The sequence below is a fragment of the Lepidochelys olivacea genome (assembly GCF_965140295.1).
Source record: "Lepidochelys olivacea isolate rLepOli2 genome assembly, chromosome: 22".
Lineage (NCBI taxonomy): Eukaryota > Metazoa > Chordata > Testudines > Cheloniidae > Lepidochelys > Lepidochelys olivacea.
The window spans coordinates 20,207,784-20,229,507 of NC_140432.1; the positions used below are offsets into that span (position 1 = coordinate 20,207,784).

The 21,724-nt window shown below is 52.0% G+C and overlaps 1 protein-coding gene across 1 annotated transcript in view; it reads right to left on the minus strand.

Moving 5' to 3' along the window:
• The window catches only part of PCSK7 (proprotein convertase subtilisin/kexin type 7), a 56,647-nt gene that overhangs the window by 21,420 nt on the left and 13,503 nt on the right, over positions 1-21,724 (minus strand). The window contains exons 6-10 of the mRNA XM_084611855.1: positions 21,345-21,399; positions 18,433-18,571; positions 14,819-14,919; positions 1,633-1,800; positions 199-306 (exon numbers count right to left, since the gene is read on the minus strand). Coding sequence (XP_084467981.1) covers positions 199-306; positions 1,633-1,800; positions 14,819-14,919; positions 18,433-18,571; positions 21,345-21,399 — 571 coding nt within the window. The remainder of the gene's footprint in view (positions 1-198; positions 307-1,632; positions 1,801-14,818; positions 14,920-18,432; positions 18,572-21,344; positions 21,400-21,724) is intronic.

Genomic DNA, 21,724 nt, shown 5'->3' on the forward strand with positions numbered 1-21,724 from the left:
ATGGCCTGGCCACAGCGCTGCCAGCCGGGCAGCGCCCACAGTAACGGGCACTATGGAAACACCTAGGCCAGGCCACCAGGAGCCGGAGACGGGGAAGAAGCTGTTGCTAGGCTGGATTTGACACAGGTGCAGGGCGTGTCTAGGGGAGCCCATGGGGTTGCCTGTCAGATGGGCCTGACGCCAGCAGCCATGAGTTACCTTGGCAGCGTTGACAAGTCTCCAAGCGCTTAGCAAGCCGAAGCCGTGCTCGTGGCTGTGGCTGAAGCCCGCCAGGTTAGTGTCCCAGTTGGTGCGACGATCTTCGTACTGAAAAGGAACCAGAGGGAGCCACATTGGCTGGAGCGACTCGGCTGTGGGGGACACACCTGCCTCTTGCAGGGCGAGCTAACGTCCAGCTACGCAAAGACAAGGGTCGCAAGGACTGGGGGAACTGGGGAAGCACCCTCCTATCCTTGCTGCACACATACCTATGGGCCCTACCTTGCAAATGCAGACCTAAGCCGCCCTCTGGAACGTGGGGGAACCTGGCTGCATCTGCCTAACCAGCAGATTTTGCAGAAGAGACTCAGAAGTGAATGGTAACAGCAACAAAGCCAACTCTGGCTCTGCCATGGGGTCTGATTAGAAAGGACAGCTCGCCCTTTGTTTAAACTGAGTCCCAACCGAGCCAGGATTCCTAGCTCTTCAAAAGAAAAACAAACAGCGCAAAAGACAAAAATGCCTCTGCTCTGAAATATCCCAGCCGGTCCCTTCCTCCCTCCCTGCCCAGACTGCAGCCCCGGGAAAGTCTAAAGGCCAGTTTCAAAGGAATAAATACAATCACTTAAATCAGCGCGAGTTGGGGCAGATCAGATCTGGGTCCCATTACTTACCAGGGTTGAGCGCTTTGGCAGCGGTTGTCTCCAACTGTGGAAAAAGTTACCCTGCGCCAAAGCAAGTTTTATCTCACTGTGTCACATAAACTGCAGGACACACACACACCAAGTACAACAGAAACCCTGACTGCTGGCCAACCCCTGATGCCTCTTTCAGATTCACTATCTACTCATTGCTTCTGCAGTCAAACTCCCCCTGAAGTCAGTGGGAGCTGTACCTGAATAAGAACCGAGCAAGCAGTAACGTTTGCAAAAGGAGCTCTTCCCACTCTTTCTGTCTCCGAGACTCAGAATTCCTTGACTGCATCGGACGAATCAGGCCTTTCTGCTTTCGCATTGCGAAGCACTTTAGGGGCCATTGCAAAAACTCCAGCGGGTGTATCATCTCGACCCCCCACCCCCACCCTACTCCACCCCGGCTCATGTACTATCCAAGCGCAGGCTCATCCTGGATACCTTTGAAGATTTGCATCCTGGCAGATTCAGGAATGCATTGAACAAATACTCCATTTATCACGGTGACAGCAGAGAATACCGTCTGCCTCGGGCACATTCCTGGTGAGAACAAGGGGCGAGGGGAAAAGCCATCCATCCACTGGGGTCAAGGAAAAGGAGAGATTGATAGCGGGTGAGCTCACTCTTCAAGCCCATCCAGCGTGCACTGGCGCCAAGAGGGGCCAAGGAGAGAAAGCCGAGGGGCTGGAGGTTCTGCGCAGCTGGAACTAGGAGGGACATCTCGAAGGAGCTCTTTTCTCACCTTGGTGGCTGTGAAGACAATGATGTGCTGGACATCTCGCCAGGTGAGACACGGTCGCACTTGGAGCATCAAGGCAATCATGCCGGCTGCCAGGGGGGCAGCAGCTGAAGTCCCTGTGTGACCCTCGGTGCATCCTGTGCCTTTCTCCATATTCCAGTCTGTTGTCACCTTGAAAGAAAGAGCCAAAGAGACGTCTCCGGTCAGATGCAGCCTTCAGAGTGCTAGAGCTTTTAGGACGCGTGAGCCACCGTGCACACCGGTCTGTGCACGCAGGAATCACTCTCACATCCCTGGCTCGCTCTCCAGTCAGGTTACAGCACCGGCCGATGGAGGCTACACCTTGCTTGTAACACATCCAATAAAAAAAGCCCTGGGTACAGACTGGGCCCAGCGAATGCTCCTGACCATTTGCCCAACGCTCAAGCTGAACCTCAGCCAAGCAACTAGGGAAGACAAATCATCACTTGGGGGCTTTTTCAGATGATGTTTCGTCTTAACGCACCCCCTAGTCCCAGCCAGGGAATAGGCCTAACCCTGCGAGAAGCCACATTTCCAGCCCAGGGTTTCAAAGGAGCAGACAGAGGTTTGGGTGCCGACCTGAACGTTTACCCACTGCTCACACAGACAAGGGCTCCCAGGACACTTCCTGGACAGGCCTGCAGAACTGAGCCCTCCTCTGCTTTCGCCACAGCCAAGATAGCTCCTTGTCTCCCACGGGCAAGATGAGATAAAAGGGACCATGAGGTACAGTTGGAAATGGAGAGGAAGGGCTCAGAGGTTGGGGGAACCAACTTCAAGGCCACAGGGGCCTGGTCTGACAAGGAGCCGCATCACTGAGAAGCAGAAGGGGTGCAGCCATTCCGAGGGCTGTTCTTCCACTGGGCCTGTCTACCCATTTATGGCACTTGTCTGGCTCCCATCACCACAGTGAGCACCTCAGTCTTTAATGTATTTATCCTCTGAGCAACCCTGGGCAGCAGAGCCGGGTGACCATCCCCATGTTACAGCTGGGGCACCGAGAGGCTAAGGGATTTGCCCAAGGTCACACAGGAAGACCGTGGCAAAGCAGGGAATGGAACTGGGGGCTCCCAAATCCTAGGTTAGTGCCTGAATCACTGGAACAGGCTTCCTCTCTGTGGTCTATCCCTCCACTACAGTCCCCCAAAATAACCCATCTACCCCCATGGCTGCTTCACAGGCATGCTTGCGGGGGACTGGGTTATCGTTTGTTTGTCATAGTGCTCATAGACTGGGATTTTCAAAGGAGCCCAAATCCCACTGATTTTCAATGGGAACAGGACTGCTAACTCCCCAAGGACTCTGAGCAACCCAGCCATGTAGTGCAAGGTGCTGTACACCTAGAAAGCAAGGCCGGTGCTATCATTTAATAGATTCATAGATCCCGAGGCCAGACGGCACCATTGTGATCACCTTGTCTGACCCCCAGTATCACACAGCCCAGAGACCAGCCTCACAAGGGCCTAAAAATTGAAAAACCCCAATCCCGATTTAAAAACTGCCAGTGATGGAGAATCCATCACAACTTTGTTCCAGTGGTTAATTACTCTGTGTTATCAATTTACACTTTATTTCCAGGCTGAATTGGTCTAGCTTCAACTTCCAGCCATTGGATCATGTTCTACCATTCTCTGCTAGACTGAAGAGCCCATTATTCAGTATTTGTTCCCCACGTAGTTACTTATAGACTGTGCTCATGTCGCCCATTAACTTCCTCCGGTTTGCACACTAAGGACTGCAAACTCCCATCCACCCTACAAGTCCTTCGACTGGGGTGAGACGTCTGCCCTAAAAAGGAAGGGATGGGCTAATTACTACAGCAATTACCAAGCACATTTTGCCCGTAGCTAGCATATTACCCCCTGCCCTCTCAGATAACCAGCCTAGCCATGCATTCCAGCCTAAACGCTCAGTCCTCCCCCGCCCCGCCCAGGGTGATCAGAAGCGTGAAACTGACTGGAAAGCATGTGAGTGGGGAGAAGTGGGGAGCGGTTGTACAAAGGAACGTCAGAGTGGGAATCAGAGCATGAAAGCCCGGCCAGAAGGTAACGTTGGCACATGTGCCACTAACCCAACCAGCTGGGCATCTCCTCACAGGAGCTTCGCACAGCATCTGAACAATGCAGCGGCTCTCCTGCAGGAAGGGCACTGTTTAAAGGGGGACGGACACGGATACACACACACAGATGAGGGCTTCAGATAGTTTTGTTTGGAGTCACTTCCCATTTCACACACACCTTATGGCTTTTGGCACTAGAATAAATCATGATGCTTTGCACTTGTACAGCGGCTGCTTGAGAATCTCCAAGCAATTCACCAAGATGGGTAAATACAGTCCTCATTTTAAGCTTGTGGAAACAGGTATGGGGAGGTGACGGGACTTAGCTATGCTGTTTCAGCTCCAGAGCTCAGATTAGAAGCCAGGAGCCCTGACTCCTGCCCCCATGCAAACACTGGTAGTGACAAAAGTGTAAAAAAATGGCCAAAGGGCTCCCTGCCCTTAACACTCCCCTCACTGCAGATTGTGTCTCCCTCCCCAGTGCACTTGGGCCAGAATTCTCAAGTGTGTCCAGTGACTGGGTGCCCCACCTGGGACAACTGGGTGCCCAACTGAGACACTAAATGACTCAGACCTTCCAGTGTCTGGCCTCCAATTTCTCAGCTCGGGCACGCAAAAGAAGTGGCTACTTTTGCAAATGCAGTCCCCACGGCTGTTTGGCTCACTATTAACTCCAGGCAGGCTGGGGTGTGATCCGTTCACCACCCTACCGTCTCCCCTGGAACAGCCACAGGAAGGCACCAGCGACCTCCTCTCCGGACGCCTGTGGAATTCGCAGCACACAGGGACTCTTTTGTTCTTTGTGGTTGCTGAGCCCACGCCAAGTTGCAGCCAGGCAGGCCAAGCTGCCGGAAGGTTTGTCATTCTCACTCGCAGCCAGAAATGGAACAACAACAAAGGGGCAGGATTTAGTAACGGGAAAGTCTGGAAACATTTCCCTGGGAGTTCACAGTCAAACCACTGGATTAAGCAGAAAAGCAGCCACGGGCGGTCTGGGCAAGGCCACACTAGGTTGTTGTGCTGCACACAATGGCTCTGGTGGTAGGGAGATGGAAGGGGCAACTGGCTCAGGAAAGGATTGACCAGGACAAAGAGTATGGCCGCTGTAGGGATTAACCTTCAGGAGGTTAGACAAGCAAACTTTGACTAGTGGGACATTGCACCTCCCCACCATCTTCTGTCTCAGGGAGCCCTTTACAAAGGTCACTGACTTAACTCAGCCCTGGAGAGGAGAGTGAATGGCCCAAAATGTCACAGAGGGAGTGAGCAGCAGAGCTGGGAGTGGGACCCTGACATCCTGGCTCAGTTCCAGGCCCTCTTTGCTTCGTTTCCCCTGGGGATAGGAGTCAGCACTCCCAGGGGGAAGGACTCTTGCGGTCTGAGGTAGAGCATTTAGAGGGTTCAGATTAGAGAGCTTAGTGGAGGTTTCTGGCTGGGTGCCACTGGGCCTTACCAATGTGCAGAGTGTCACACCCATACCCGGATCTGCAGTGCCCGGCAGCTGCCATGTAGGGGCTCAAGAGCTTCTGTATTTGTGATGAATAAATTCCAAGAAGGCAAGACTCCAGACTAGCATATTCTGGGGAGACCACAGCACTGGGCTGGCACTTACCATAGCCAAGCTGCAGCCTTGTAATTCCACGCATAGCCTGGTGCGCATGCTCCTAAACACAGGCTCTTGTGTTTATTCTTGGGATTGCTTTCCACCCCATGCTGAGCTCCCTGGGGCTCTCCAGCCAGGGGAAGGCAGCTTTCACTGCTCTCTAAGTGGCCAGGGCAGGTGCTGAGCCGTAGTGACAGAGTCCTGGAGCAGATGGCTGATGGCGCCTGCCCGTGAAGGTACGTACAGCGTAGATGCAGGAGGACACCGTGCTCCTGCAATGACACCACAGGCAGCTTTGCCGTGGGCACCCGAAGCACAGTTGTTTCAGCAGCCCTAAACTGAGGGCTGGGGCGTGAGGATTGCAGGAGATGTCTGCCCAGCACTTTGACCAAGCGCAGAGCACCCCCGCCCCGCCCCGTGCTACACACAAACAGGAGAGTGCAGCGTTGCAGCTGCTGGCCCACAAAGGGCTTGCCTGGCTTATGGCAGGGATGGAGTCACACGGGTCACACAACAAGATGAAGTGAGCTGTAGCTCACGAAAGCTTATGCTCAAATACATTGGTTAGTCTCTAAGGTGCCACAAGTACTCCTTTTCTCTTTGCGGATACAGACTAATATGGCTGCTACTGTGAAAAAAGTTCTGCTCTGGTTTTTTAGCTGCCCAGGACCAGATAGCTCCATTGCTCCAAGCCACCTTCCAGCTCTCAACCCTACAAGCTCTGCCCAAAATAACCCACCTACCCCCATGGCAGCTTGACAGGCATGCTCGCCTCTCAACCCTCCTGCTCTGCCCTGCCCTGCCCTGCTCCTGCAGCTCCTTTTCCTGCTGGGGACCATGCTGAACACCCCTCACTCCCCCAGTCAAGAGCTGCTAATGGTTTTTGACTCAGCAGTTCAGTTCTCCAAACCCAGAAAGCTGAGTCTCCCCCAGGGTGCAGCGGGACGGCTATTTCCCCCCTGGCTGCCAGGCGGGATTTCCCACGGCTCCGTTGCCCAGGTTAAGGGGGACTGGCTTTTCATAGACTTCCCAGCAGCTTACGCCGGAAGTACCAAACCCTGGTAAGCCCCCATTTGCCGCCCTTCCACTTCCTGTGAACTCAGCAAAGGCCTCGGCTGAGGCTCGGCAGCACTCGTCATTACCATGTGGTCACCACCCAGCCAACCTGGCGCCCTCCTGCACTGAGTCTTCACGTGGGACACAGGGAGCTTCTCCCCCATCCAGCTCACCCTATTCTTCCCGGGAAGCGCTTAGTGGCCAGTTTGGCTCAGCTTTTCGGCCACCATATCCTGCAGCCACAGAACTTAAAACTTGCAGGAGTTACCTTTGCCACGGAGCCTCCCTCTCCTGGAGGCTAAGTGCAGACACCAGCCATCTCCTGCCCCAACCATGCCCGTCTCTTTGTAAGACTATCAGCCATGGATTCCTGCCAGCTGAAGCAAGGGGCTGGTCTAGCACTGCTCCAAGGAGGGTGCTGGGGTCAATTAAGCCCTGCACAGAAGCTTCGATAGAGTTAATGCTTCCCCTGCTAAAATTAAACTGATGCTATTTCTTTTTGAAACACAAAGTAAGAGACAGGCCCAGCTGCAGAGACTGGTGCACTGAGGGCCGTTATTCCATCTGGAAGTGAGTTAAGATAAACAGAATTAAGGCCACTTTAATTCTGAATAAGAATTAATCCACACAGGGGTTCAATGCAGTTTAACTAATCTACTTTAAATTCACACCTTTAGTTAATTTGGATTAACTTTCCTGAGTGTCCAGTGTGGACAAAACCCTAGCTACCTAAATGCAGCTATCAGTCAGGAGAGAGGTAAAAGCAGTCAGAGCTTGGTAGAAAATAAAACTGCCAGGCCAAGTTCTGCTTTTTTGGATAGAGCAGAGTGTAATTCCAGATTAGCTCCACTGAAGGCGACAGATTTGTTCTGGCTTTACCCTGGTGTGTAACCAAGCAAAATTTGGCCTTTGTAAGAGGTATCTTAGATAAGATGCAAGTAAACAAGGGAGCCTTAGAAAATTCACTTGAGAAGGCTCCAAATGGTGCATCATTCTGTCCTCCATTATGCCATAAAATCAGCCAATTAAAGCTTGGTTATGGTCAAAGCACAGGGCAAGCTGGCATAAACATTTGTCCCTCTCCGCTCACAGTGAGATATAACTGCATCCTCCATTGCCAAGAACTGGACTTTCTTTGTTGACTTTTATGTTCCACTCCAAAGCATTTTGTCTGCTGCTAACAGCTGCAATTTGTACTGAGATACTGTATGTTCTACAAAAAAATTTATACAAAAAATACAGCGAGCACCACAAACGTCAGTCAGAGATGCAGTTCATGCCAGAGACCAGATTAAATTCTTCCCATTAACGGAAATGGCAGAACATTTATAGTCTGAAAAATAGATGGCTGTCAAAACCATTAACTCCAATACTATTAAAGGACAATTAAAAGGCACAAAGAGGAGAGAATATTCTCTGTAGACGGGGGTATATTTAATATGCCCCTATGTAACAGAGACACAGGTTTATTGGAGTAGTGGTCATGTTACTGTAAAAAGAGAGGACAGATCGACATCATGTGTAATTCCTCGGCTGTGACAGGCCGCCAATTCAGACCCTTTGATGGAAGCGTAGTGCCTGTTTTATCATCATACGAGGCCATTCTTTAAGGAGAAAGGGCATGTCAGACTTTTTAAAGTTAGCTCACAGACCTCAGGTTTGGAGGAAGCTGGACATAAAAATGAAAACTACAACACACTCCAAGATGAAAAGTATAGCAGAGTCCCTAATTGACAAGCGTTTCTTTTTCTCTAGCACCAGTGGTTTTCAAGCCAGTGTGAATTAATTCAAGTTATTCTTTAAAGGAAAACTTAAGCTCCATTATAGATTTTATTTCTTTTGTAGCACCCTGAGTCTAACCATTTTCTTAGATGGGGATGTGGCCTTTTCTAGTTCGGAAACACTGATTCTTTGCACTAGCCCCTGGGGTTTTCAGAGATGAAATGATCCAAGCTTTCTCAGGCTCATTTACTTTTCAGCATACAAACTGAGTGGCTAGTTAACTTGTACTCTCATCACGGTCTCTTTCATTGTTACATTTTCCTGGACTCCCCCCCCCAAGTTCCCCATTTCCATTTGGGGACCCTGTCATTCCCCCTAATTGCTCCAATTAGTTATCAAAGTCTGGTTTACAAAGCAAAGATCCGGTTACAGATCCAGAGCTACAGATCTGGCTCTTTTGGAGAGTTCTCGTTTGTAGAACTACTGCCAAACCTGAGCAATGGAAAATTGCCAGATGTATTTAGAACTTGGTCGTTTCTTCGGAGGAGCCAGGAACAGCACATACGCATCATGAACAGAAGAGAACTAGAGCTATGGGGGAGAGAGAAAGGGTAACTGACATGCCCCTCTTCCATGTATGCTAGTGGAAACACTCTGAGATTTCCCAAGGCTCGTCTCCAGGGTAATCTCTCCCCTCCCACTTGCTTGTATTTAAAAAGAGCGGCAGCCCATAAAAACAAACTACTGTGGCTGCTGAATGTTAGTTGTTTGGAAATAACACAGCCAAGCAGGCCTAAAGGAAGTGCCAGTAGCATTAGGAGAAGCCTGTTCCCACTGGAAGCCAAGCAAACTGTCTGCCTCCTGCCTCCATAGCAGGGTCTATGAACTCCATCTATTTGATTCTGTTCTATAGAAAAGCTATTGCAATCCCTAGCATCGTCAAAGACGTACCCAGCAGTGTGTGTTCCCACTAGACAAATCACTGTTTGGTTCTCTTACTCCCTGCTGTGGGAAGGTGGCTCAGAGATAGCCCATGAAGGACAGAAGACCAGCATCTGTTAGGTTTGCACTGCCTGGTTTTTCCACACGAACAGAGAATGGGGATTTTGTTTTACTCTCCAGCATACAGAGCTGGGCCAAAGCTCACACCAGCATCAGGAATGCTCAGAGGGTTGTTTAGACAAGCTAGCACTGTCTAGAGGTTTAATCTTTGGCTCTATTGAAAAGCTTGGGAGGGAGTGTGGAGGACAAGCTTGGGGTGAGGGACTGCCTGTGATACGCAGGCACATGGCTAGAATCTGCCACTTACACAGAAGTGCATGAGGAAGAGCCGTTACCTGCATTGCTTGATTTAAAGGTGGTATCATGTCTCACCAGACTCAGCACTGCCACTGGAAATGTACTGAGCTGCCCTGCCCTTTCTTTCCAATAAGATGCCCTGCTGGTGCCTGGGAAGCTGTGCTTCCGACAGCTCACATGGCACAAAACACAGAGGGTGCGGTTTCCACGGACCCGACGTAGCTCTGCTGGGAGAGACGAGGTCGTGGGCAATGCACGGGTGCACTTTGGGATGAGGCTGCTATGACAAAATTGTTGGAGGTACAAAACGTTCTCCATGTGCCACATTACAAGACCGCACGGCCAACTGCTAGGCCCGGGAATCAATCACACACATCATGCCTATGCTGGTAGCTCCTGCTATGTGCTGGGCACTGGGAACTGTCTGAAAAGATAAGCAACAGAAGGGGTCAGAAGGGGACATGTTCCTGTTACAAATTTCAGCTGAGTCTTTCCCCAGTAATATGGCTCAGGCAGAAGTTCCCCTGAGCTATGGCCCTCGACAGACGACTGAGAGGAAGCACAAGGCACATTCGAACGGGGCCCAGAAATACTCAGAGAGGAAGGAAATCTGCTTCCCAGCTGTCATGGAGCAGGCACAGCTAGAGCTGGTTAAAGAAGAGGGCCCCTCTCGCTGCCAAGATTTCCCACTCTCGGCCTCCTGGGACGAGAAGAAAGCACCGACCCCAGTGCCGTTTGACTACTGAGCACTGACACAAATTAAACAACTACCTGCAAACAGTAAAATGCTGCAAGAGCTCTAGCTGTTGCCTAGCTGAATGGGAGAGAGAACGTAGTACTCCTGCCAGTGTGGTCAAAAGCCAGGCTTCCCCAGCTCAGAACACCAGAGACTCTGCCCAGATCCGCAGGCCTGGAGGCAGATGCTTGCCTTCCTTGGTGATGCATGCAGAGGACGTGCACCTGTTGCTTGGAGCTGGTTAACTTTGCAGACCTCTTTCCACCCTGAGCCGGTAAGGGCAACAGTCTGAGACTGCACCAGGCTGGCAAGACTCAAGGATGCTCTGGTCTCAAACTGGGAACATACTGGGCCAGATCCTGAGCTGGTGGAAATTGGCACAAATTCACTGGCACTATGCTGGGGATCTGGTGCCCCAGCTTTCGCACTGCACCAAAAGCCGGGACACATGTTTGGCCCAGGGAAGCAGGATAGTGCAGTGACAAGTCATTTCTGACAAAAAAGGAAAAGTCGACAAAATATTCCCCAAACAGCCGGGGGTTAAGCATGCCCAACTCGGGAAGGAGAGGCAGCCAATCAGCTAAACGACCCAACCCGAGTAACAGCTACCACATGTTCATTCAACCCTGGTCTACACTAGGACTTCAGGTCGAATTTAGCAGCGTTAAATCGATGTAAACCTGCACCCGTCCACACGATGAAGCCCTTTATTTCGACTTAAAGGGCTCTTAAAATCGATTTCCTTACTCCACCCCTAACAAGTGGGTTAGCGCTTAAATCAGCCTTGCCGGGTCGAATTTGGGGTACTGTGGACACAATTCGACGGTATTGGCTCCATTGTGACTGCTCTGGACAGCACTCTCAACTCAGATGCACGATTGTTTGCCGTTGCTCTGACGCAGGGAGGGGCGACTGACGACACGGCTTACAGGGTTGGCTTACAGGGAGTTAAAATCAACAAAGGGGGTGGCTTTACATCAAGGAGTATTTCAGGCAGGACTTCACAGAGGGTTCCAATAAGAAATGGTGCACCTAAGTTATTGTTCTTATTGGAACAAGGAGGTTAGTCTGGCCTCTGATTGATACATGGCTAGATTTACCTCGCTGCACCTTCTCTGTGAGTGACTGCAGTGTGACCTAGAGGAATGAGTCCCCTAGACGGGGGGCGAGGGGGTTTGCAAATGAGTACAAAACAAATCTTGTCTATTTCTTGTTTTGATCCACTCCATCTATCTTTTACATCTTTGGCTGGCAGCAGACGGTGCAGAAGGACTGCATGCCATCCACATCCCATGGCTGCTCGGCAGAAGATGGTACAATAGGACTGCTAGCCATCCTCATCTCTTGCCTGCCCAGCAGAAGATGATGCAATAGGACTGCTAGCAGTCCATATCACCTGCCTGCTCACCATAAGATGGTTCAATAGGACTGACTGCAGGACTAAAGAGAATGACCTGGTCGAGTCACTCCAAATTTAGTCCCTGCGCCCATGTCTGCCCAGGCGCTCCTGGCCGACATGGCCAGGAGCACCTCAGACATGACGAGGACGGCTACCAGTCGTACTGTACCGTCTGCTGCCACAAGGCAATGGGTTGCTGCTGCTGTGTAGCAATGCCGTACCGCGTCTGCCAGCACCCAGGAGACATAGGGTGACGGTTACCTGAGCGGGCTCCATGCTTGCCGTGGTATGGCGTCTGCACAGGTAACTCAGGAAAAAAGGCACGAAACAATTGTCTGCCCTTGCTTTCATGGAGGGAGGGAGGGAACAGGGGCCTGACGATATGTACCCAGAACCACCCGCGACAATGTTTTAGCCCCATCAGGCATTGGGATCTCAACCCAGAATTCCAATGGGCAGCGGAGACTGCGGGAACTGTGGGATAGCCACCCACAGTGCAATGCTCCGGAAGTCGACGCTTGCCTTGGTCCTGTGGAAGCGCTCCGCCGAGTTAATGCACTTAATGCACTTAGAGCATTTTCTGTGGGGACACACACACTCGAATATATAAAACCGATTTCTAAAAAACCGACTTCTATAAATTCGACCTAATTTCGTAGTGTAGACATACCCTCAGTGATTGGTGCAGCACAGCCACGGGGACCAGGCAGCCTGCGCACAGCCGAGATCCACCTGTGACGGGACAGTCTCTTGCCGTGTGTTCCCCTTTGGAAAGCAAAGTCAGAACACAGTTTTCTAACATAGGGTCATAGCCAATGTTCCCTCTAATTTTTGACAGGCCGTATGCGCAAAAGATTTCTTCTGTGCAAATTTTTGTGCGCACAGTGTTTTGCCGTGTATGCGGAGTTTAGGATCTGTGTGCACGCGCACACACGCGCAGCTGAGAGGGAACAGTGGTCACAGCCCGTTAATGATGGTGACAGAAGCGGGGGAGGAGGGAGCATGAAGAAGCTGCTTTGGAGTGTAGCCAGAGTCCCGTTAAAGCCAACACCCTCTTGATGCTTTAGGACAAAAATGTGTGTTTAGGTTTCCCACTAAGAATCTGTTGAGATACAAAATTTGACATGGGCAAGCATGTGGAGGGGCAGTACTCTCCGGACGCAATGATCCACACGTGCTGGTGAGAGAGGGCTGCCTGACAGGAAATAAACAGATCACCCACTGGGCAATATGTCTGTAGGAGCTAGACCGAAACAAGTGCCCCCTCTCCCCAGTGCTTCTCCTAATTGCTTTCTGTGCTGTGGCACCAGCAGTCCCAATGCCTGCTGAGATGACCCCGTGGGTGAGTGGGCTCAGGCAGGGCGACTAGACAGGTTAGTGATGGTGAACTGTATTTCCTCCAGCTCTGCAGCTCTCAGTTAGTTAAGCTGTGCTGCAAGCCAGGAGGAGGAACTGGGTCCAAAGCTCCTACATCTAGACTGGCTGCCCATGACAGGTGAGCAGGACTCACCCATTTATCTCTAGTGACGGCAGCCACCCCCAAGGACAACAGCCTCCTGCCCCGCTGCTGCAAGGGGAACCCGGGCTCCAGCACACCATGGTCCTGAGCACACCGGTACCTCGCAGGCTGGTGCACATAGTGAGCCAGCCACACTCCAGCAGAAGCAAATAGAACAAACCCCAGACAGACACATGTTGTCATGTGACGCTCCCTGCTCCAGGATCCTGGAGCCAACAGCAGAGTGGGTTCAATGCGGGCTCGCGCCCACCTCTGAGGCACAACAGCATGTCGCAGAGATGCCAGCGCTCGCTAGCTGGAAAATTAGAAGGGCTTTCATTACTCATGCTTGACTCGCAGCTGGCGAAGGGCCCCCCCACAACGGTCTGGCATTGGGATTTTATGCCTTTCTCTGATATATCCCGCAACGGCCACTCTCTCAGACGGCACACCAAACGACGGGGACCATTGGTTTGCCCTGGGATGGGAATGGTTAATTCCCGCTCTGGGCTAGAGCCACAGGTCTGCTGAGCTGGCTTCAGCCCCATACCCTGGAGGAGTTGGGGGCAGGAGAAAGATGGCAAAAGGTGGCTGTACCCCTTTACACTCCCCTGATCCCCGTGGTCTCTAGTTCAGAGGTGGGCAAACTTTTTGGCCTGAGGGCCACATCGGGGTTGCAAAACGGCATGGAGGGCTGGGTAGGGAAGGCTGTGCCTCCCCAAACAGCCTGGCCCCCGCCCCCTATCCGCCCCCTCCCACTTCCACCTCCCTCAGAGCCCCCAACCCATCCAACCCCCCCTGCTCCTTGTCCCCTGACCGCCCCCTCCTGGGACCCCTGCCCCTAACTGCCTCCCTGGGATTCCACTCCCATCCAACCCCCCCTGCTCCCTGTCCCCTGACTGCCCTGCCCCCTATCCACACCCCCACCCCCTGACAGGCCCCCCAGGACTCCCACGCCTACCCAACGCCCCTGCTCCCTGTCCCCTGACTGCCCCCCGGGATCCCACCCCCTATCCAACTCCCCCTGCTTCCTGTCCCTCCCTGGGACCTCCCCTATCCAACCCCTCCCCTCCCATTCCCTGTCTCCTCCCCCCACCCCGAACCTCAGCGCCATCCAACTGCCCCCTGTCCCCTGACTATCCTCCGGGGCCTCCTGCTCCTTATCCAACCTCCCCCTTCCCCTGCCGCTCAGAGGGGCAGGACAGGCTTATTTGAAAGCCTGTGAGGTGGGCAGGCGCAAGGCGGCGTTACTGCACGGGAGGGGGGACAACAGGGGAGGGGCCAGGGGTGAGCCTCCCCGGCCGGGAGCTCCGGGGCCTGGCAGGACGGTCCGCGGGCCGTAGTTTGCCCACCCCTGCTCTAGTTGGTGTTGTGCTCCCATGTGCTGGCTCTAACAGCATCCAGCTGGGCTGTGATACCCGTCAGGAACAAGCACAGCAGCCCTGGTGACACCCCCAACATCATGGCCAGGGCTTGGGATGGCCTGTTACTCCAGCTTTATGCCATCTGGGGATCCTGCCAGCTGGAGGAATCCCAACAGCTAGAGCAACTTCACAGGCATGGCTGCAGCGGCACAGAGGGACGGTAGCAGGGGCCAGAATCTGGTCTATTTATTCTGGGTGCTCACCTTGGCAGGGAACAACCAGATGGGAGACGTGCTCATGCTCTTGCCCACCCAGCTCCTCCAGGCTCAGCTCATTACTGCTGAGAGCAGACCGTGGGGCCAGACCGCTCGGCAGCCGCTCAAAGCTGGCTAAGAGGGTAGGAGGGAAGAAGTTGGCTTATGCATTACTCACAATGCTCCTCCTCAACTTATCCCCGCCGCTGAAGGTCACTGCCAGCATGGAAGCACACTCCTCAGCATAGAACGGCCTGTTCCCCTCGTCATCCACCGCACCTGGGAAAAAGCGAAGGAGAACACGTCAAGCTCCAGGGGTGCTGCCTCTCTCACTACACGTCCCAGCTGCTCAGTTCCTAGGCAACTTCTCAGCCTTCCCCCTTGAGATGGTGGCTGGATTTTTCACTCCAAAAAAGTGATAGACTCTAGAACTCCGCACTTCCAGGAGAAACCAAGTCACATATCGAACCGCTGACACTCCTTGCGTTTCAACGCACACCGGCCTGTGCAGGAAAGTTTCACAGGTGAGCAGAAGGCCTGCTACAAAATGGCCCAGAATTAACTTCCACATAGTGTTATGCCCAAACAAGTCTTATCCTCTTTGTGACCCTGCCAAGGAAATTGAGACAAGCTTGGTCGTTCCACCCTTCGCCCGAGCCCTGATCAGTGGGGAAGTCCTACTCTGTGTAACGCTCCCTCTAGGGAGGTGGCTATCGGAGTCCAAACAGCTCACGGGCACCCATTGTTTAGGCCAGTTACCCCATGGCCACGTCACCCCTCCGGTTGCTCCCTTCCCTCCAGGGCAGGTTGGGGACCAGGAGGATATTGGGAGTTTGCAGATGAGCAACTGAGCTCAATAGTTAGTAGTACACTGGCTCTCACAGTGCCTGGACCATGGATCGCCAGCAATCCCCAGAAGGAAACCTGCTGGAAGCCAAGCAGGGGAATAGGACGTTGGGAAGGAGATGGGGCCAGGAGGGTATCCCTTACAATGCAGTTTGTAAGATGGAAAATCCAGAGGACTTTTGAATTTTGAGCAGTGCTCAGCAGTTTGAAGACGGGCTTATCCAAAGCAAGCCTCCAACCCTTCTGGGTTTCACCAGTCACTATCTGGCATGCACCTACACACACGATGGTCTAGTCTGAACAACTGGCAAATTCCTTCTCAGAAAGCACACAGAAAATATCAATTAAAGCAATTTGCTTACAAAACCAGAACTATCCCAAGATGGTCTTCGCTCAACACCTCAGTCTCCATGAAAGACTGCGTTACTACGGGATCTACTGAGGGGCAGCCTGGGCTCGCGGTGACATCACAGAACCAGCACCCGGAGAACAGGATTCTAATCCCAGTTCTGCAAGGGACTTCCTGGGATTTTAGACAAGTTACTTCCTCTCTCTGCGCCCTAGTTTATCCAGCTGTATAATGGGGAGAATAATACCCACAGCAAATTACCGTTCGTCAGGAGCTAAGTACCGGCATGGTAGACTACCACACAGCTATCTCCTGTGCACGCTGCCCGTCGTGCCCGGGTCTGGAACACAGGCCCGGGTGCATTCTGGAATCGTGAGACGGTGCTGCTGCACGGACACATACCTACAGCCAGCGGCCTACAGGGCTGGGGCTGCTGCCTGTACCCTCCCACAAAGCCAACCTGTTCCAGTGTCCGAACAGGGGCCCTACAGCAAACACATACCCTGCTTGGCCTCCAGGAAGAAGTTCCCAGAGACATTTACCATATTAAGCCTCATTTTATTCAGTGAAATACCAGCAGATGACGAGAAGCAGAGCTCTCAGCCTGCTATGTTGCTCAGCAAGTTTTCTATCCATAGCTACACTGGTCGAGTCTCATGAAGAAGCAACTCCTGCCCCCCCCCCCCCTTAACACACCCGTTCCCTCCCCAGGATTCAGAAATATCTTGGATATTAAACTGAATGGAAAAACCCCTCTCATACATTGGGAGCAAGGGAGGGGAGGACTTGTTGCATTTCTCTGTATTATCATCGTCAACACAGGCAGCTACTTGGATGTCTTACTAATTAGCCCTTCACAACAATTAATCAGCCCCGACATCTATGAGACGCAGGCAAGTTACTTCCACTTTATACCTGGGGAAAAAGCTGCAGTGAAGTGACTTGCCAGAGGCTGTACAGCAAGAACGGGCAGTTGTTCCTGGTACCTAGCCCCGTGTGCCATTCCTTAGACCATGCTGCCTTCCTCCTCGCTAACTCACATGCAGGGCAAAGCTGAACTATTGCCTGCAGGGGAAAGTTTCAGTAATTCAGCAAAACTGAAAGCAGCAAAATCCTGCAATGCAAGGGAGGAAGGCAAGCGGGGAAGATACTGGTGACGTCTCATTAACTGTGCATTCTGCAGTGAGAGCACAGATTTTAATATGCATTTTCTCCCTGCTGGCCCTACAGTAGCTGCAGTAAATAGAAGCCATCAATCACAGAGTTACATTTCATTTGCGGAGCCCACATCACCTGCATACCTCCTGGGCCCCAGAGCTTACAGAGCCATCCATTGTCACGGGCAGACAACGGGGGGGGGGGGGGTTTAGGAGCTAAAACCCCACACAGCAGGGATGGTTAGGGCAGAGTCTCGGGGCGGGGGGGTTAGGAGCTAAAACCCCACACAGCAGGGATGCTGCAGAAATGAAGGCTCATTGCAAGAGATAAAGCTACTTGTTCAAAATGAATGTGCTATAAACTGTTTATGGTGTCCCAGAAGCCCATAATCTTATAGCTTCTGTCATTCCCCCCCCCCCCCCACCATCCTGGTCCACCTCCCCAGGCGAATGGGTATTTAAATCTGGGAAAGAAGCATTGAGGAAGAGCTGCAATCAGACAGGACGGGATGTAATGGCTCTGGCAGACTCTCTCACACTTGAAGAAGCACTTCTCTTTCATCCAAGGATCTCAAAGTGCTTTTCACAGCGAGCCAGGCCTCAGACCTCCCCCTGCCACTCACTCTTACAGAAGTGCCCTGTCAGATGTGGAATTTCTAGGCAGCCTGGAGGGAGACCCTCGCATGATCAGAACTTGGGGATGCAGGGAATCTGGGAATTTCCAAATGGGATGCTGAGGGCAGGAGTTACCAGCTTCCTTCGGCGGTGGTACCGGTTTAGCAGGCTATGCCAGCCAGTGCCCATTGCCTACTGTTCAGCTCCTCGCATGCTAGTCTGTCACAGGGCTGGGTTGCTGTTGTCGTCATGAACCTGGGCTTTGGGGTGAACCCCTGAATCAGCCATTCTGGGGTCATGGCTCAGTGATCTCTATTAGAACAGCTGCTGTTTGGTAGGTTTCGATTGCTGCATGATGACTTTCAGTGCAAACAGCTCTGACAGAGACAGGGACATTACGTGGGTGATCTCTGGAAGGAATGGAGGAGAAACTAGACCCCAAAGTATTTTTTCATGGCTGGCAGCTCTACAGGGAAGAGCTTAATTCTACTTCCCATTTCACAGATTTTACCTCACTCAGCTTCTGCCCTAGAGAAGCCGGATTATATTTTTCCTTAAAAAAGAGTCGTCATTCTCGTCTTTACAATCTTTCTCTAGGGCATGGCACAAGTATTCCCTCCAAGCAGCAGCAAGAGCCTTTCATGCACACCTCTGTGCCAAGGCCCTAACGTCGGTGCCTGCAGCCACACAGACTGCGGAGAGGACTCTGAGCTCAGCTCCTTGCTGGGGTCATACTGGAGAGCAGACCTGGCAACTCGCAGTGCTGCTCAACAATCGCCAGCGCTCAGATGAGCGGGGCCGGGTTACAGGCACACGGCAGGTTACCTATAGTGACGGTGTAGATGGAGTTGGCGTAACCATCGTAGTTGCAATTGTCATTGTGCTGCCCTCCATTGCCGCTGGCCACGACAAAAATGCTTCCAAAGCCCCTGCGACCAGCAATCACCCCATGTTGCAAGGCAGCCTGGGGAAGAGAAAAAACATGTTACTGCTAAAGAGTGAGTTCCTGTTATTCCCTTATCCAGGCTTACCGGCACAATTACAGCCAGAAACCATAAAATACCCAACTCTGCACCCTGCCCTGCTGAAACGAGGTGCTTTTATAAAGCATTTCCACCAGCAAATGCTGGGTCAATTTCAGACTTGGCATAAGAGGATGAATCTCCATTGAAGCCAATGGAGTTGAACCTGCTTACACCAGGTCTGAACTCAGCTAACCAAGTTTACATCAAAGAGCTTTCGGACTCTGATGTGCATATTTCTCTGCTTTGACTATGTTGATCTGAATCGTGTTCTGCTTTCTTACATTCTCCCTGCAGGTTCAGCTGGAGAAGGTAATCTGTCTTAAACTCGTTATTGTGTAACATTGCTGGATTCCATTCGCAGCACCCATGTTCCAACCCAGAGGTGGCGGTCCTTCTAAAGGCACAGACAGTGACCCTAGCACCTAGTAAAGAGTTAATTGCATGGACCCCTCTGATGAGCAATTATGTTCTATGAAAAGGAGGACTTGTGGCACCTTAGAGACTAACCAATTTATTTGAGCATAAGCTTTTGTGAGCTGCAGCTCACGTCATCGGATGCATTCATAGCTCACGAAAGCTTATGCTCAAATAAATTGGTTAGTCTCTAAGATGCCACAAGTACTCCTTTTCTTCTTGCAGATACAGACTAAAACGGCTGCTACTCTGAAACCTGTCATTATGTTCTAAGATACTGTGTCCTGGCACTTAGAGCTGGAAACTGGGAGTCAATACCCTTTGGCTACAATTCCCAGCTTACTGTTTGACCAGAAGTCAGTCAAAACCACTCTGTGCCTCAGTTTACCCAACTAGGAAGCAAATGTAATTCCTCCTGCCTCCCAGCAGCGGCATGAGGCTGCGTCTGTTATACACATTCTGAGATCCTGGGACAAACTGTGCTACAGAGGTGCGAAGTAGCTACTAGAGAGCCAGGTGCTGGTCTCAGCATTCTGGACGGCCTATGAATGCTGGGAAAGAATAAATGAACAGGTACAACTGGAATCCATTTGGAACCACAACGTGACAGAGATGTATGCTGTAAGGCATCTGTATCCACGCCACCGAGCTGCAACACAACTGTTGTTCTGTGGTTACCGAGATGCAGCAACAGCATTGCAGGACGAACTCCGCAGAGAGCGCCATCCCATCCTGTGTTAGTTGAGAGCTAAACACGAGCCGTGCACTTGAATTTCTAGGCGCTCACTCCAAAGGAGGCATCATCTAGCTAAGCCCATCACTGTACGCTGTAGGCATCAAATACAATGTATAAGGTAGTAAACGGTGAAGGCTGTTAGGGAATTGGACAATGTTCTTCCATCCCTCTCTGGTTAGTGTGCATTTTATGGGCTGTTCTGCAGAAAGGGCTCTGGAAGGAACAAGTTCAATGGCCACTGGGCAGCCTCCCCTTTTTCAAGGGAACGCCTGGGCAAAGAGATGAGGTATGTGTCCATCCCGGTCTCCAGAGGCAGGGAGTTCCATAGCTCCACTCACAGCCTCGGCCTCCCAAGACCTTCCCCGAGGTGCGCTGCACACCTTCCCCAGAACAGCCGCAGGGCACTCTCAGGGATTCGCAGATGGGCTCTGATCCCAAAACCTCTGAAATCAATGGGAATATTTTCCCTGACTTTAATGTGCTTTGGATCAGGCCCATGGAGAGGCAGTCCCTGGGTCAGCCAGGCTCTTGCCCATCAAGTACTCTATGGATAAAAACTAGGGGCTTGATCCTGTAGCTCTTACTCACATTAGTAAGTCACTGGGTGGCAGGCGCATGGATGGGGAGCTAGTGCACAGCATGGCTGTGATAAATGCTCACTTTTTAGCAAAAGCCAAGAGCATCAGTGTCTTAATGATGCATTAGGGCCGGAAATGGGCCAGGCCTTGATCTCCATCAGAGTCAGCAGCTTGGCTTCTGCCTGCATTTTTGGGGGGTGTTTCATTTGCTGCTCAGTAACAGCGCAGGCTCTCCTGCTGCAGGGCCGAGCAGTGACTAAATATAGAGAAACCCTCAGCCCACAGCCACAATAACTTATAGTTGTTTGCAAGAAGTGAAGGGGCTGTTCATAGACCTGACAGAATGTCTTAACAAGCAGTGGAGCTGGATTACAGAGTCTGCCAGGGGCCAAATTACCTCTGCACTCCAGCAGCAGCCAGACCAGCCATTCTAGGGAGAGGGGAGGAAAGCCCAGCCAGCCCCCAGGTGGATTAATCCAAAAATCACTCCTTCCTTCTTTTCCTTTCCAGCCACCTCTTTCTCTCAGGCAGGGGATTCTTAAAAACCTTTACATGCCCCTTCCAGACTGACTCCCTCTGCCATTTATCCCACTCATCAGGGTCTGGATACTCTGCCTGAGTCCCTTATTCATTCTCAGGCTTTCTGAGGTTGCACTCCTTGGATTCTAGCCGCTCACCGCTACAAAAGCTGTTAAGTATCAAAGGGGCTGAGAGTCTATGTGAGATGAACCTTTCCTTGGAACTTCAAGTCACCATCCCCTACAACCCCGGCTGTCACCCTTTCTGAGGCAACAACAGCTGTCCCTGTGGCACGGTGACCTGGGGTGCTGTGTGCTGCATGATGGGGTCGCACAAGAGCTTTCTGCACCACAGGGCAGTCCCTCCTGCTCTGGGCTTTAGGCAAACCGAGAATCACAGGCTCCAGCCTGGCAAGGCATTTCCCAGCAAGGTGGTTGCTCTGGGGCAGGCTCAGTTCTTTTATACCTTTCCTAGCTGGTGAGGGCCATCCACAGTTTTGCCATCATCATCCGGACCCCAGCTGTGAAGAGAGACACCATGAAAAGACACAGTCACCTTGGGACGCTGCTTTGAATTCAAGTTTTCATGCGTGACTGCAGTGCTGGGAAAAGGTGCCCGACTGGCAGCCCTTTATCTGTCCACAGGACAGATGCAGCACAGACAGGTCAAGGAGCAGCTTCCCATATGCAGCCCTACCCTGTCCAGCATGGCCCACCTCTAGGGCAGGAAAGGAGCTCAGTCTCCATGGCCACCTTCTATCCAATCTGCCAACCAGTGGGCAGGCTAGTGCCGGTTATATGCAAAACCTGGACAGAGGCCCCCAAGCACCGGTCAGACAGGACCAG